General features: G+C 40.2%; 2 protein-coding genes across 3 annotated transcripts in view; one reads left to right on the top strand and one right to left on the bottom strand.

Moving 5' to 3' along the window:
* The window catches only part of ppp1r14bb (protein phosphatase 1, regulatory (inhibitor) subunit 14Bb), a 29,253-nt gene extending 16,395 nt beyond the window's left edge, over positions 1–12,858 (bottom strand). Inside the window, exon 1 of the mRNA XM_042512160.2 lies at positions 12,040–12,858. Within this exon, the coding sequence (XP_042368094.1) occupies positions 12,040–12,240 (201 nt within the window). The 5' untranslated portion in view covers positions 12,241–12,858. The remainder of the gene's footprint in view (positions 1–12,039) is intronic.
* The window catches only part of plcb3 (phospholipase C, beta 3 (phosphatidylinositol-specific)), a 109,343-nt gene that overhangs the window by 28,787 nt on the left and 65,544 nt on the right, over positions 1–15,012 (top strand). For both annotated transcript variants that reach the window (XM_088073885.1, XM_088073884.1), the window contains one exon: positions 7,791–7,872. The gene's annotated coding sequence lies outside the window, so the exon portion shown is untranslated. The remainder of the gene's footprint in view (positions 1–7,790; positions 7,873–15,012) is intronic.

Raw genomic sequence — 15,012 nt, 5'->3', positions numbered from 1 at the left:
TGAGGCAGGAGTGGAGTTTGGCAATCCTGCACTGTCATTCAGGTCCCATTGAAATATTTTTTCCATAAATTTTCATCCACTTTGCTACAGACATTTCCATATTTATTTGTGGAGCCCTTTAATTCACTCTGCCATTATTGAGATGTAATCCTTGCGGATTTCAAAAGGGATTAGAGAACGTTATAATTCTTTCATACAGATCAATCATCAACACAACCTCTGACTTCTTGATCACTGGCAGCACTCTGGGTACTTTAATAAGTGAACGCTTAAAGGATATTCCAGATTATCTCATGGAAACAAAAACAGTGGAACTAATAAGAAACTGCCTGTCCCAACATGATCATTCGTCCGTTTCAATAGCTGATTTGGCAAATCATTCACTCTTCTGAGAAACCCAACTGTGAGTTGATTAAAGTGATAATCTACCAAAAATCTTTTTCAACCTAAACCCCACCCCTGTAGGTTTGAGCAATAGCTGGAAAGGAAGTTTTAGCAAACATGTTTTTTGCCCAATTTAACAAGATAGAACAGAAACAAGTAGTGAATGATTAAACACTTGTGTCAATTTGTTAATTGAAAGCTCCTAATTCCAACATCATGAGAGTACATGTGAGTGAGAGATAGAAAGACCAGCTTCCTTCCTGATGAACCAGTAACTTGTAAGTCAGAGGCCCATATATGGTCAATAGTTCCTTCCTGCTCAGTGACTAAAAGCAAACTGCAGAGTTTGCTTTTAGTCACACAGTTAAAAGTTTAGTTTGGATTTTTGTGATGGGGTTGTATGAAGTACATATCCATAGTGAGTATATTACATACAGTAGATGTCACTTGGCCCATTTTGGAGAAGATGGCTGGAGTCTGACATGGAAGCTAAGCAATGTGCTGCTGTGGAGGGTCACCAACAAAATGTATTTTAGCCACCTGAGAGAACTCTATCAGTTGAAGTGTACGCTGTATTGAGATTAACAACAACTTAACACTAACAACTTTAATTCCCCATCTTTGCTTTCGACAAAGACACTCCACTCCACAGACAAAACCAGTAATTTGAGATCGCTGAATACGGGAGCTGCTGATCCACTGCTGCTTCCATCAGTGAGTTTGTTTGCTATTGTGTGACTCTGGTGAATCTGAGCTAATGCTTTTAAACGCCAAAGTCACACAATAACACTAACAGAATAACTCTTTGAGATAGTGGTAGACCAGCAGCTCCTGTTTTTAGCAATGTTAAATAACTGTTTTTCTCTGGCTTTGAGAGCAATGTAACAGCTTCATTTTCCCTTTGGAAAACACTGTCTGACATTACGGTAAAGCAGTGAAAATATTCTAAATATTGTGTACACTTAAACTGACAAATTGCGACTTTTTTTGTTGCTAAATTTATTTTTTGTTGCTGACCCCTCCACAGCAGTATATTGCTTAGCTCCCATGTTGGACTCCAATTTCCAAAACTGGGTGCATGTCAACTGACATCTACTGTGAGTACACTTTCACTTAAACTTTTACACTTAATCACTTTAAGTTCACACTTGCAACACACATACAGTATGTAAAAAAATAAACTGTATTGAATTTGAACAGTTTCATACTACCTAATTAGAATTTCTTGTATTATAATACATGACATAAATGACGAGTCACATTAATCCTCCACCTAATTCATCTCTTGTCTATCATCTCTATTACCAGTTTATCTGTCTATCTGCCTACCAGCTGTCTGTCCATCTGTCCACACATCGTTCATCCATCCATTTCTTCCCAAAGACATTTTAACCAGAGCACTTTTCACAATCACATAAGAATCCTGCCACATGACCTTTTCTACATTGCAGTACCATGAAAGCTTAAGTTAGGTGTTACACAGTGGTGACATCATGGAGGATGTATGAAGCCAACATGGCACCGGTGCACTAACCTGGCAAACTCTCCATCAGTGTCTGCTAACACAGTGCCACAGCTCTGAGCACAGTCTGTAAACCCATCTGACTGTACGTCTATTACTACATGCTGGAAGCTGCAATAATAAAATGTCATCACCAGTTTAAAATCATCCATCAACTTCTCGAAATATACAGTATTAACAGGGAAGACATTGTGCACAGCTCCTGTACTGTCTGTTATTGGCCTACAAAAAGAACAATAAACACATTATACACACACACAGCAATCAGAGACATCGAATAAAGCCTGTGCTTTTCTGCAGTTAACAAACAGCTCAACTGGCGTCTGCTCTAATGCACCTCCTGGGACTAAAATACACTCCTGAGTGGATCTGTGTTACCTCACTCAACCTGCAGGCAGTTGGCGTTTCTTACAAAGAGACTTGATGATGAGAACAACTCCATAACAAAGATTCATGCCAGCTGACGCCAACTCTGTTCGCAACTGTTAAATATTGGGACAACGGCTTTCTTGTTTTCATATAGTTTCAGCATGTTTCAACATTTCAACATTTCAACACGACAATAAAAAAATGCATCCCCAAAACCTCATATTCATCTCTCATTCAAGCACAATTAGGAACAACACCCTGGAGTGAAATACAATACCAACACTGACCTGTGTATTAAACTATATCACTATTACACCCATGCTGAATTTAAAAAGCCTCCTCAAGGGTGCTGAAGCTTTTTCAGAACACACATCAAAAGCATATGCACAGTTTTATAATGCGCTAATTAAAAAAGGACACTGACTAGCACTTTGAACCAGGAGGACTGCTGTTATACATTGTATCTTAATCAAAATAATGAGCAGGGAAGCAAAGGGGTACTTTAGTATATTACAGTCATTATGTTTATGGAAGTGAAGATCTTAAAAGCTTGAGTATTTACTGGATGCCCATTAAATGGGCACACATAATACACACAACTGTTTAGCAGGAAGAGGTGAATGAACAACTGGCTGTAGTGTCTGTAAACTGTCTCAAGACATTAAACAAGTTACCGCCTGCTTTTAGACTCGCTGCAAGCAGCCGAGTTTTGCAATCCAACTCCAAATGTGCCCCGCTTGACTTGTGATCATTAAGGTAAAATGGTTTTGTTTAAAGCCTTTTGCGCTTGGCTGACAGCCCAAGGCGTGTGACAGAGGATGGAATGACAAGCTCATCAGGCTTAGCTAGTACTGACACATGATACTGGATGGTTTTACATGGTGGAGAGGTGTTAGACAATCAGAACTGTATGTGCAGGCTACACTGGTTGACACATGACACAAGACGTGCCAAGCATTGTAACAAGCAACAAAGAGAGTGAGACAAACAGCAAAAGGATCATGGATGCATACACACACACAGACATACACACTATTTATTAGGGCTGTCCATCAACTGCATGGTTTTGAAGTTTTTGAAACTTCTGCTCATTAGTCAGCTTACTTCTTAAAGGTACTCTTTGGAGTTTTCTTGTAAACAAAGTTATAATTACATTCACCATTACTTACTAAAACACAGTGTATCCTTGAGGCCTAACACATGTTAAAGGTCCTATATTATGCAGATTTTCAGGTTTATACTTGTGTATTGGGTTTCTACTAGAACATGTTTACATGCTTTAATGTTCAAAAAACACATTGTTTTTCTCACACTGTCAGTCTGAATATAGCTGTAATGCTGAAATGCTCAATTTTAGCACCTGTCTCTTAAAGCCCCTCTCCTGAAAAAGCCCAGTCTGCTCTGATTAGTCAGTGTTTCTGGGTCTTTCACATCTGCACTCGCAGCATCTCTGCACCATCACTGCAGTCCGGGAATGATTCGGACGACACTGTAACGGCATTTTCTGCATTTATATAGTAAAGTTATGACATCACAACCTCACTTGAGTCCTGACGGCTCGTTTAAAGGCACAGTTTCTGTATGTGGACTGTGTGAATTTCGATATGAATTAAGTTTATGCTTAAAGATTATACTCTCACAGAATTTATACAGCACCATATATCTGCTTCATAATAATCATAATCATAATGGTGGTGGAAGGATATTATTGGAGCCTGCGGTGTTTACGTTCATGTTTGCTAGCAAGCAGTCTCTTTTCTTTCATGCATTTTACTGGCCCATTGGTGTGTTTCTCCCTCTAATTATGAAATGTCACCAAGAATTTATATCAAAGCCCATATTTTCTAGCACGTGTGTCCTGGTGCATGTGCACAAGATACAAGCAAAACATCACCTGCTCTTCATTCAACACTGCTCCATAGCACTACGAGTGACAAAAACAAAGGGTACCTTTAAGTAATGCATAAACCCAAAGATGTTCACAATATGTACCGGGCCACTAGATTATTGTTTCCAGCAATGCATGTTTGCATATTAGAGTTATTATGAGAGATAGGTGATTAACATGATCTGATGCATACTTTTAAGCAAATAACTTGGTAAAAGGATACACTCTAGGAAATGACCCACAAGGGAAGATTTTGATATCCTTCCTGTCAGCTAAAATGAAAAATTGGCAAACAAACCTATTCCCAAAAATGAATTCTTTTATCTGTTATCTTGACATTGAGCAAACCTTAACCTCAAACCTGACTCCCCTGTTTGAAACAGCCACTTTTAAAAGTGATTTACAGCTGCAATTTTGTCTCCTGATATTTAAGAAACGATTAACCGTATTTAACACAAGTGCACTTAACCAAGACAGACATGTGAGTGTGTTTTTGTGTGAATCAACAGGTGTGTGCATTTATTCTACATGTTTTTTGGGGGGAAAGTGACATGTTAATATTGTCCATTTTCCTCTGTACACTGTGTTTATCTGTCACACACTTCCTATGACAACATGCATAAACATTCCCCTTTATGACTCACATCCCTCATTCTCTCTCTCTCTCTACATCCCTGTCTTTCTTCATCCATGCCTTCTCTCGCCTGGCATCCTCTACTTCCTTCCGATCTTACTCACACATTACCCAAAACACGTGCTTAGCCTCGCTCGCTCACAACATTCTTGTCCGCCTCTCTTCTCTCTCTCTCTTGCTTGGTTGATTTATTCATTCTGTGTCTTAAAAAAACACTCACATGGTCCGTCAGTGGGTCAGGCTATAGTAGGTGCTGACTCACCCCTAATCAAACAGGAAAGGACTATTCAACATGTAAACCACATGTAAGCTATTAACATGGTGTGTTTATGTCTGTGTGTGAGTGTGTGTCTGTGTGCTGGTGTTGGTAGGGAAGGGGGGGTGTTTACAAAGACACACTGGAGTCTTTCACTCCCGCTGTGTAACAACCACTCTTTGTAGTCACCCTCTTACGCACACTGAGTGAAACAGGGTAATGCTGATTGGTATTCCGACCTTTAAGTGTAAGGTTTAAGCAAATGTTGCACACTTTATGTGTGTGTTTTGGTGCATTTGTCTACCAGAATGATTTGCACAGACATGCAACATCATGAATACATGTTGCATTATTGCCTGGCTTGTAAACATGACTTCTTCAACTTAACTTCAAGCGTCTCTTGTTTGAGACCACAACACAGTGAAAATGAGGCAACATAATTAAAAGAAATAACCCACTTACAAACTTTCTTTACTTCAGGGGAGCACGGGGTCGGTTGGGACAGGAGAACAGTTGGGACAGTGCATTTTTAGCAAGTTAGAAGGCAGCTATGTCATTCATTGACATCATATAGGCCTACATTTTAATCCCTAAGCATATTTTGAATGAGCTGAGTTATACTATTTAACTTTTTTGCAAAATTAAACAAACTCAAAATAATAACTAAAATTAAAAAAAAATTAAGACTACATAACACTATAGGGTGCATGTAGCCTATGGTAATGACACTGAGCTGATAGGTGCCACTAAAATGAAGACTCGAAAGACGAATTACTTATCTCAGTAATTTACGAAACCACTTTCCCATCTACCCCAGGGAAGCTGAATTTTAGGAATTAACAAAATTGTGCCATTTTACCTTTGGGTTGGGCTCTATACACTTGTTTATTCTTAAAAGACACCTGTATTTGTTCAGGAATTGAATTATTTATATTACTGTTAAAGTGGTCTATGAGTTGTGAAAGGTTATTTTGGGTTGAAAGAAAAATGTCCAAACCAACGCTGCTCTCCCCTACTCCTCATTAATAGAATTTTGTTCATTTATTTAGCTGTCAGAAGTCACTGTGTTGTTTTCAGTGCTGTTGTGGCCAAAAACAGGGACTTAAGGCACTATTACATTAAAGAAATAGCGGAGGACACATGTTACAAAAACACTCTCTCCCTTTCTGACATCCCTGCCTCCTCCTACTACTTTTTCCTTCTCTTCTTGCCATACCCAACTGTTTTTTTTCCCTCTCTTCCCCCGTTTATTGCATTCCAGCTCACCAATCCTGCCTCTGTTCTCACTCGTATTCCCATCTGTGTTTATGTGTGTGTGTGTGTGTGTGTGTGTGTGTGTGTGTGTGTGTGTGTGTGTGTGTTCGTCTGTGTGGCCACGTAGGGCCCTCGAGTTTGGGGATTGGACCGCCCCCTCGCCCCACTGTTAACTATATAGCTACTGGCCAGCTCCAGTGTACTATGAGCAGAAAACACAAAGGGAAACAAGAGAGAATAAGTCTTTACCGACACAAAAACATTTAACAGCACAGTTGCCATGGAAATGTTACCAAGGCCGGTGTGAAATTTGATCATTTTTACTAGAAGTGGAGTTTTGGACTTGGTGAGTGTAACCCCCACTCTCCTTTTCCCTAGAGTAAGCAGCTCAAACTCACTCAGCACATCATATACAAAGCCACTAATAGAACGGCGGCTCAATAACAACAAAGAAAGTGTACACTATTTAAAAAGGCATCTATTCCTAAAGAGACAGTGCCTGATTTTGTTGTGTGCGCAATAATACCATAAATCCTAACACTCCCTGCCAGGTCAGTGTTTATGTTTTCAATATAAACTGTGAAATAGGCTGGAGTTGTGGGATTTGGAGGCTCTTTTTCTTGTCTCATACCTCCACAGCCCTTTCAGATTAACTCAAGTAACCCCCTCATTAGGGGTGTTGTCATGGGGGGAAAAGTGGGACAGATTACCTAGGGCCCCAATGGGAGGGGGGCTCCTCAGGAAGCCTGGTTTTGTTAACATTCTTTTTATTTCTAAGTAATACGGACCATAACTAACTTAGAACTGGCCGAATAGATGAGTAGAAAGACTGAACTTTGTTTAAAACAATACTGAAAGTTCTCTAAAGTACTTCTCACCCCTTAAAGCCACCAAAGTGTTTAATCTGCCACGCACTGGAAATCATCCCCAAAACATAGCTGAGTAAATAACTGCTCATGCTTTCAGAGCATCAACTTACACTTATATCTTTCCCTAAGAAAGGGAAATCATGTCACAAAAAAAACAATTTGGTGCTACGCCCATACCGCTCACTAGCCCTTTTTACACAGAGGTGGCACTATAGGGCCCCCGTGAAGTCACTTCCTTATGCTTCCTTTGCATTTTTACCCAAAATGAAATGACGGTGGCATCATTCCACCCCTGTCTGATTTTAGACAGCATGCTGGCATCACGGAGGCAAAAGAGGCGTGACAGACATAACGTTTAGCACAACAGTGTCGGCCTCCAGTGTAACATATAACATACGCGTCAGTAGCCCTTTATAAACAATAACAATGGCATAACACGGCAATAACAATGATTTACATTTTTTTGTTATATGGCGATTGATCTCATCCTCTCCTCAGAGGGCGGGAGCTCCAGAATCTCATTGCTTTCCCAATATGCGGATAGTTACGGCTGCTGTTCTTTTTCTTTGAGTAAGCCACTAACTGCTACTAACTGCTTTTTAAATCTCCCGCAGTGGGTCGCTCATGTCCCTCCGGCTGTTCCTTTTACAAAGACCACGATGCGACGCTGGTACTACCTCCATTGTCGATTCAAAGGTGAGACAACTCTTTCCCCCCATTCTGTGATTGTACCTTCTATAAAGAGAGACGCATAACTGTGTGATATTCCCGGCTTGAATTGACAGTGTAAAATGGGCTTCTTTTTTCTCTAATGTACCCCAAAGTCCTATCAAATGAACTCGAGTAGTCCCTTCACTAACACCCTGGTTAGGAATCACTCCTCTATTGGGAACCCTTTCAAAACCGGGGAGTGTTTCTTCAACAAAGAACATGCCACATTAACATCAACTACAGGAATTCACTAAAGCCATGCTAATATAATAAATGAGTGGCTCCAATTATAATATTGAGTTAGAAAAATAAAATAAAAGCAGGGGCTTTTTGGAAATGATGATTTTACTTTGCTTTCTACAGAGCCGTTTTTTCCACTGCATGGTTAACCAACATAAACATTTAACCAAGCCTTGTTGCCATGGAGCCATATTAAGGCTCGGCTCCTCACTATTACCCGTAGCAACTCTGACTGATAGACTGACTAAGTGGCTGGATGCATATCTGACAAGCTGGCTGGCAGAAATGACTGGCTGACTGCTTGCAGCATGTTTAAAGGGATTATATGAATGGGGGAAAATAGCTCATTATGAATTCCCTGTTGAACAAACTCCATGTGGTTGTATTAATAGCAGAAATATGCATCCAGGGAAGGAGAGAAATAAAGAGACAAAGGAAAAAATGAGGGGTGAAAAATTAAAATGTGGATTATGGCATGAGTCAGAACGAAAAGACAGCAAGAAAGGAACGCATGTAAGAAGGTGAAAGACAAGGAGTAAAATCTCACCACATGCTCCATCTCTTTTGTCAGTGAACAGGGCTCTCCCAGCACCCACTCTGCTCTCTGACCGGCTAAAGCTGCCTCTCCAGTAACACTGTTCAGCAGCACGTGCTCCACATTTCCCCATCTAAATGAGCCCAATGTGTCTCCATCAGTGAACCGACTGTAAATTAACCTCTTTGTTGTCTAGCCAGAGATGAGATCGGGACAATGAAAAGAGGGGAAACCACTTTGAATGAGAGCAAAAAATAGGCATCATTATGTGTAAAGAATGAGAGATTTGTGTTAAAAAATGTGACATAAATCAACATCCTATTTGCACGAGTATAATCTGATATGCCCCTGATCTGACAAATCCTTATAGTCCAAGTCTCACTGGCACTGTGGCATCTATTTGGAAAGCTTTTTGGACTTTTTTTGACCCCATTTGTTTAAAAAAAAAAAAAAAAAGCTGACTATCAATAAAGCACCAGTGCATTAAAGCATGCATGGCTAAAACAGAGTGGATTAGTGAATAAGATGGATGTGACAAGGGTGAATGAATGAATCTACACTGAGAAAATCCTCTGCTATCACTCACCACTTTGATTGTCTTCTGCTGATTAAACAAGTCGTAACTACAGCACAGTACTGCAGAGATTCTCTCCTGAAAATACACTTTTTTGATTCTGCATGGTTTTTAATCCATAGCATATTAATCCATCGTTGGCAGACAATCAAGGCACATTGATTTTAAAATCCTCTCTAGGCCATTTAATCGCCTCTGTTGGCATGCAAGTCTCTGTAGTATCCCTGCTACTTTATTATGATCCGCATGTCACGGGATATCCCTGTAACTGCCTAAAGTCTCAATGAGAGCAGGATGCAAGCTGGTTCTCAATCTGGTTTTCACACCAGATGATAAGAGAGGTATCAGATTTCACCCTCGTGAAGTGCATTTACTCATGTTTAACAGTGGCTTTGAATAACATCCGGTTACGATTAGTTGCGCTTTGTCAGTAAATTGGAATTTGGACTTCCAGGTGTAAATGAGGAGTCTGTTGTTAATGGCCAATTCGTCTGCATAAAGACTACTCCATCTCTATAGCAACAGCTCCATCTCTTCATTTGTTGATAAGTAGAACAGAGAGTTTTTTTTCTTTTTAGTTTTGCTTCGTAACAACAAAAAAAAACTTTTTATCCTCTACATAGTGTGATGTTGCTTCTTGTGCTCTTGCCTTTTCGTCCCCTACCAGGAATTCTCCAAACCTGTTAAGTCGTTGTATTCCTCATGCTCGGAATAGAATGTGGGTCAATGCCAGCTCAGTAGAGTCGACATGAGCTTACCAACTACTGACGCCAGCAGCTACACCACAGCTGCCGCCAGGTTACATTAGGACTGCACGGCTCCCCTTTAGGTCACCATGACCAAGGCTTTAATGTGTGATAGTGCTGAGGGTTAGTTGATGGTTGTGCTCAGTCATACAGTCAGGGAGGTCATTATGAGGCCTCCGCTGACTAAACGCATGACTGGACCCCCCCACTTTGACTCATCTGTTTCACCTCACTTGCCTCCACCTCCCATTCCTGAAAATAGTACCTCCCCTACTTCCACCATCTACCTTTTGCTTTACTTAGGGACTGTGCTTCATTTATCAGCTCAGACGGGTGGCTGGGGTGTGACAAATATTTTATACAAATATTTTTCTATGAACCTTCCTGAGTGACTGGGGGAAAATGCATGGCCTTCCCTCTAACATAAATAACAATATTTTACAGTTTCTAGCTGATAAATAGTGTCATTTTGGAGATTTTTAAAGAAAACATGCCTTTAAAACCCACTTGCTGATTTGGGGGTTCTAAGGGTATTTAAAATCAATACAAAATACGACCATTTGAAGTTGAATGTCCCTCCCCTGAGCCAAATCAAAAACTCCCTCCCCAATAGGGCTGCAGCGATATACCAATTTTCAAGTATACCATGATATGAAAGTTGACAATTATTATACCATGCACATTTGCTTATCTACAATATTTTTTAAAAAATGCAACTAGATGGAGAATCTCACCTTTATTTACTTATTTTCAAAAAGGAGACTTTTATGCATTCTTCCATTAAAAAAAAGCAATTTCAAGGCTTTATTATAGAGATAAAACATTTGTTTAAGCAAAACGAAAGAAGAAAAAACAAAGTCTGCACATTAGACTATGCTCCCATGAATACTTAATATAATTACCACTGAGGTGACACTGAGCTACATGCTAAAACTAAATATTCTGTTTTCATTGTTTTAGGGGTTATTCTGATTGAAAATCATAGTTATGCAGTACTGTGATACGGTGAAACCGCAATATTTTCTGAGACGGTTGTCGTACTGTGAAAATCTTATACTTTTACCCTACTCCCAAGTCCTAAACTATCTGAAATATAAAAGTATCTGAAATGCCTCCCCTGTTTTGCACCACCCCCTCCCCTCTCATAAATGATGAACAGTCCCTTAAAAGTGTGTAGAGCAGACAAGAAAGAAGCAGTGTAAAATTGGACATTTTGACCTTACTTAAAAAAATATATATATAAAAAATAAAATCACCTTGAAAAAAGTGAGTAAACATAACCATCTTAAATTATATTTAGTAAGCATAACTTAACTAAGTTAAGTAAACAATACTTAAGACTAACAGCTAAATAAGCTTGATTTTTACAATGAGTGAGGGGGCATCAACATGAGTTTAAGTATAGATAAACCAAAAACCCAAGCACATAGAAAGTCATGTTTTTCTTGATTTTTATATTGAATTAATGAAAAATGATGCTGCTTACTCATCTTTCCACTCGAACACAAGCTCAACCATATATTTCATGATAAATAAGTATGATTTCCAGTCAGCCATTAATATTTGATTAAATGAATTCACAGGTGTGCTTTAAAAGAGCTTCAGCCAATCAGAAGAGAGAGAAGAGGCTGTATATTTTATGATAAGGCTATAAAGCTGCATCAGCCACATTTAGCCTACCTGTGGGTGGGTTTGGTTGGGGGGGGGGCTGAAGTTACACCACAAGGTCTTTTTCTTACTTAAAAACGTCTGACGTGAATTGTCTTGTAATGGTCACACTCTTTCCTAATACACCGTCTTTATTACCTCATCTACTTAGCCTACATATGGCCCGCATACTATGGGCTATAGAAGAAGCGAGGCTAGGCCAACAGCAGCGACAAAGGGCCTATAAATGTTTCTTTATCAACAGTTTGCTTCCAGTCTGGACAGACAGACAAGCCCCACAGCTGATAAACTGACTTATTAGGCTGTACTGTGGAGCCCTATTACTTAGCACAGCCGCCTGATCGATACGTTCGATCGGTTTCGAGGCCGGTTATTGTTAGGGTCTTTACCTCACAGTCGTAGAGGTCCGTTAGCTGGTCGATAATCCACTCCTCCAGGTTCAGTCTCTTCCTCAGCTCCTTACGGTCGTATTTGACGGTTACGCGTCCCTGCTTCCGAACGGGTGTCTCCGGTTCCTCCGTGGTGCCGGCCGGCGTCTGGAAATATACCCGGGGTTGAGGGCTCGTCTCCGGGCTCGTTACAGCAGCCATGGTCGCTCGGTTCGAGGAAGAAAAAATCGCCCCCGGAGATGTGGAAGTGTGAAAGGGGCGACGGAGAGGAGGCGAAGCGGTGTGTGGCTGTTCGCTTCTCCGCACTGAGAAAATCCCGGCTGATCAATGTGTGACTTCCCCCGAAGAAACAACGTTGGACCTGATGCTTTTGTTGTCCAAAAAAAATCGCTCAAAGGGACATTGGCAGTAATCGGCCGCTTCCACAAAACAAAAGAGGACCGACGGTTGCGGTGAAACGTAAAGTGTAACCGGCTTATTGGGCTATTTACAGCATGCAAACTCTGCTTATATAAAAAGAGAGGTGAGCGGTAGCGGAGCCGGCCTCAACTCTTCATTCAGTACAAAGAGAAATCACACGTCTTTCTCTCTGTCCCCACGAGAGGTGCGTGCGCGCTCTCTGACTGGACTCGAGCGAATCCGACGTAGAGCGACTGAGAGAAAAAAAGGAAAAAGCAAATGTTGATTTTACTCCAACTTTGAAAACCAGTTCCCCCCCGCTTGTCTTGTTTTCTTCTCATATACACATCCCATTATCTCCTTTAACTACCACACGTGACCCCCCTGGAGCCCACTGTCCTCATTTTTACGCAGTTACTTGGCACAGGAAGAATGTGCTCTATAGACAGTTTAATTTACCCCGCTTTAAAAATCAAACTTAAGGGGGGGCTGCACCCATTTTTAACATTCAAACATGTGATTCCAATGGTCTAAGAAAGTCCAAAAATGTTAGTAAACTATTAGTAAACATGTAGCCTACAACTCTCTGAAATCTACAAACTAAAGTGCTAAAACTAAAATGTGTGATGTCATAGTGCAGGGACCCATACATGTTTCAAGGATTTTAGAAAATGTCTTCTCATTTTTAGGATTTTAGGGCATTTCTGGGATTTTAGGATATTCCTTGAATCTTAGGACATTTCAAGGGTATTAGAACACCATTTGGATTTAGGATGTTTCTAGGATTTCTAGAGTTTTAGGACATTTCTCATATTTATGCCGTTTTTTTTTAATCTTAGGACGTTTTGAGGATTTAAGGACATTTCATTCATTTAGGATGTTTCTATGGTTGTTGGATATTACTGAGTTTTAACATTTCTAGGAGTTTAGGGTGTTTCTAGGATTTCAGGACATTTCTAGGATTTTACGATGTTTCTAGGATTTTAGGACATTTCTAGGATTTTGCAATGTTTCTAGGATTTTAGGACATTAGGGGCTTAACTAGGGCCGCTGTCGAGGGTGCAGGGGATCTTCCACTGGCACTTTTTAAAAAAAGAAATAAACAAGCTCTATTTCGATACTTTTTTATGCACTCTGGCATCTTGTGTTTATTAAAAGTACAAAAACAATTCCCTGTGTGAATCATTTTATTTCTATTGTGAATTAGAAAACAGTTGGGGGGCCTCCTGGCACCTCATTTGGGGCCAGATTTGCTCCACAGGTCATAAGCGGAGCATCACTGTCATAGGGCATAACGTCTGGAGCTGCTCCAATGACAGGGAACGATGTTTAAGATGACAGAGAGAGCAGCCAGGACATTGTTATGTCTGTGGGTACATTCTGTTTCAGAACTGAGCGCACTAATTCAAGCTCACATTTATTGGCGATGGCGCAGCTCCAGTCTTTATACTCGATGATTTTACAAGTTTGAGACTTCTTTCTCTGGTTTCTGGCTTTGAAAGAGAACAGCTTGTGTTCACAAGTATTGATTGAACTTTCCTAAGTCATAAAAATAAATTCCTAATTTAGGTGGTATTCCCCTTTAAAGTCATTATCCACAATGGCCTATTCAGCCTTATTCTATAGCCCAACCTTTAACAAATTTTGACTTTTTAAATGGCCTATTATTTGTCATTGTCTTCACCATTAGAGGCAAATCATTAGGCTATACAATGCATGGCTTGCAGTGCATTGTGCAACACTTTGTCCTTAGACAAATTGCCAGTTTGGCCTGGGGCCTGTACTTTCAACACTTGGTATCTGAATGCTCATTTGACTAGTTTTATAACAAATGTCTCCTCTGGAATGTGTGAAATGTATACAGACAAGATTTCACACCTCGATTTCACAGTTAAAGCCTATAAATGACAGTATACAAAAAAAGATTGTTGTATGTGTTCAGTGTTTGCTAAATGTATTTTTTTCTCCTCTAAGATTACCATAAATTAGAAGCAGCTGGATACTCACGTTTGCGTTCATTTTTGGAATTTAACTTTTACGCTTCATCTCTAAAAGCTTCATCAGAGATAAAAACCACTAGAGGTGTTCCATTTACAGGAAACCAGTCCCCATTTTTTCACAGTCTGTCCATTGTGTTGTCACAGCAGGGAACCCCGCACCCCGGCCAGGCTGGTTAATAACAAGAGTTTTAATAATAATAGGAGTGTGAAGTGAGGGGGGAGGTAAAAAGAAGGAGAGCGAATTCATAATGTCTGACTCTCTCCCTCCTTTGGAGAGTGTATGGGGGTGTTCACATCTGTCAACATGCTCATATTTGTGTGTGTGTGTGTGTGTGTGTGTCTGTGTGTGTGTGTATCGCACCGGCCCAAGCAGCCATTTCCGAGACAACCATGGCAACAAGACATAAAAACGTGAATTATTCAGTGAGCATGTCTGAAACTTACAGTTGAGTAAGCACAGACAGACCAACACACACTCATACACAAATGGTAACTGAAACAATCACGTGTGCATATAAAAATACTCACACACACACACACACACACACACACACACACACACACACACACACAC

The sequence above is a fragment of the Plectropomus leopardus genome, chromosome 23 (assembly GCF_026936395.1).
Source record: "Plectropomus leopardus strain MGB_pleo_1.0 chromosome 23, ASM2693639v1, whole genome shotgun sequence".
NCBI lineage: Eukaryota > Metazoa > Chordata > Actinopteri > Perciformes > Serranidae > Plectropomus > Plectropomus leopardus.
Note: the sequence above shows the minus strand (reverse complement) of the source record. Positions and strands in the feature narration are given on the sequence as shown.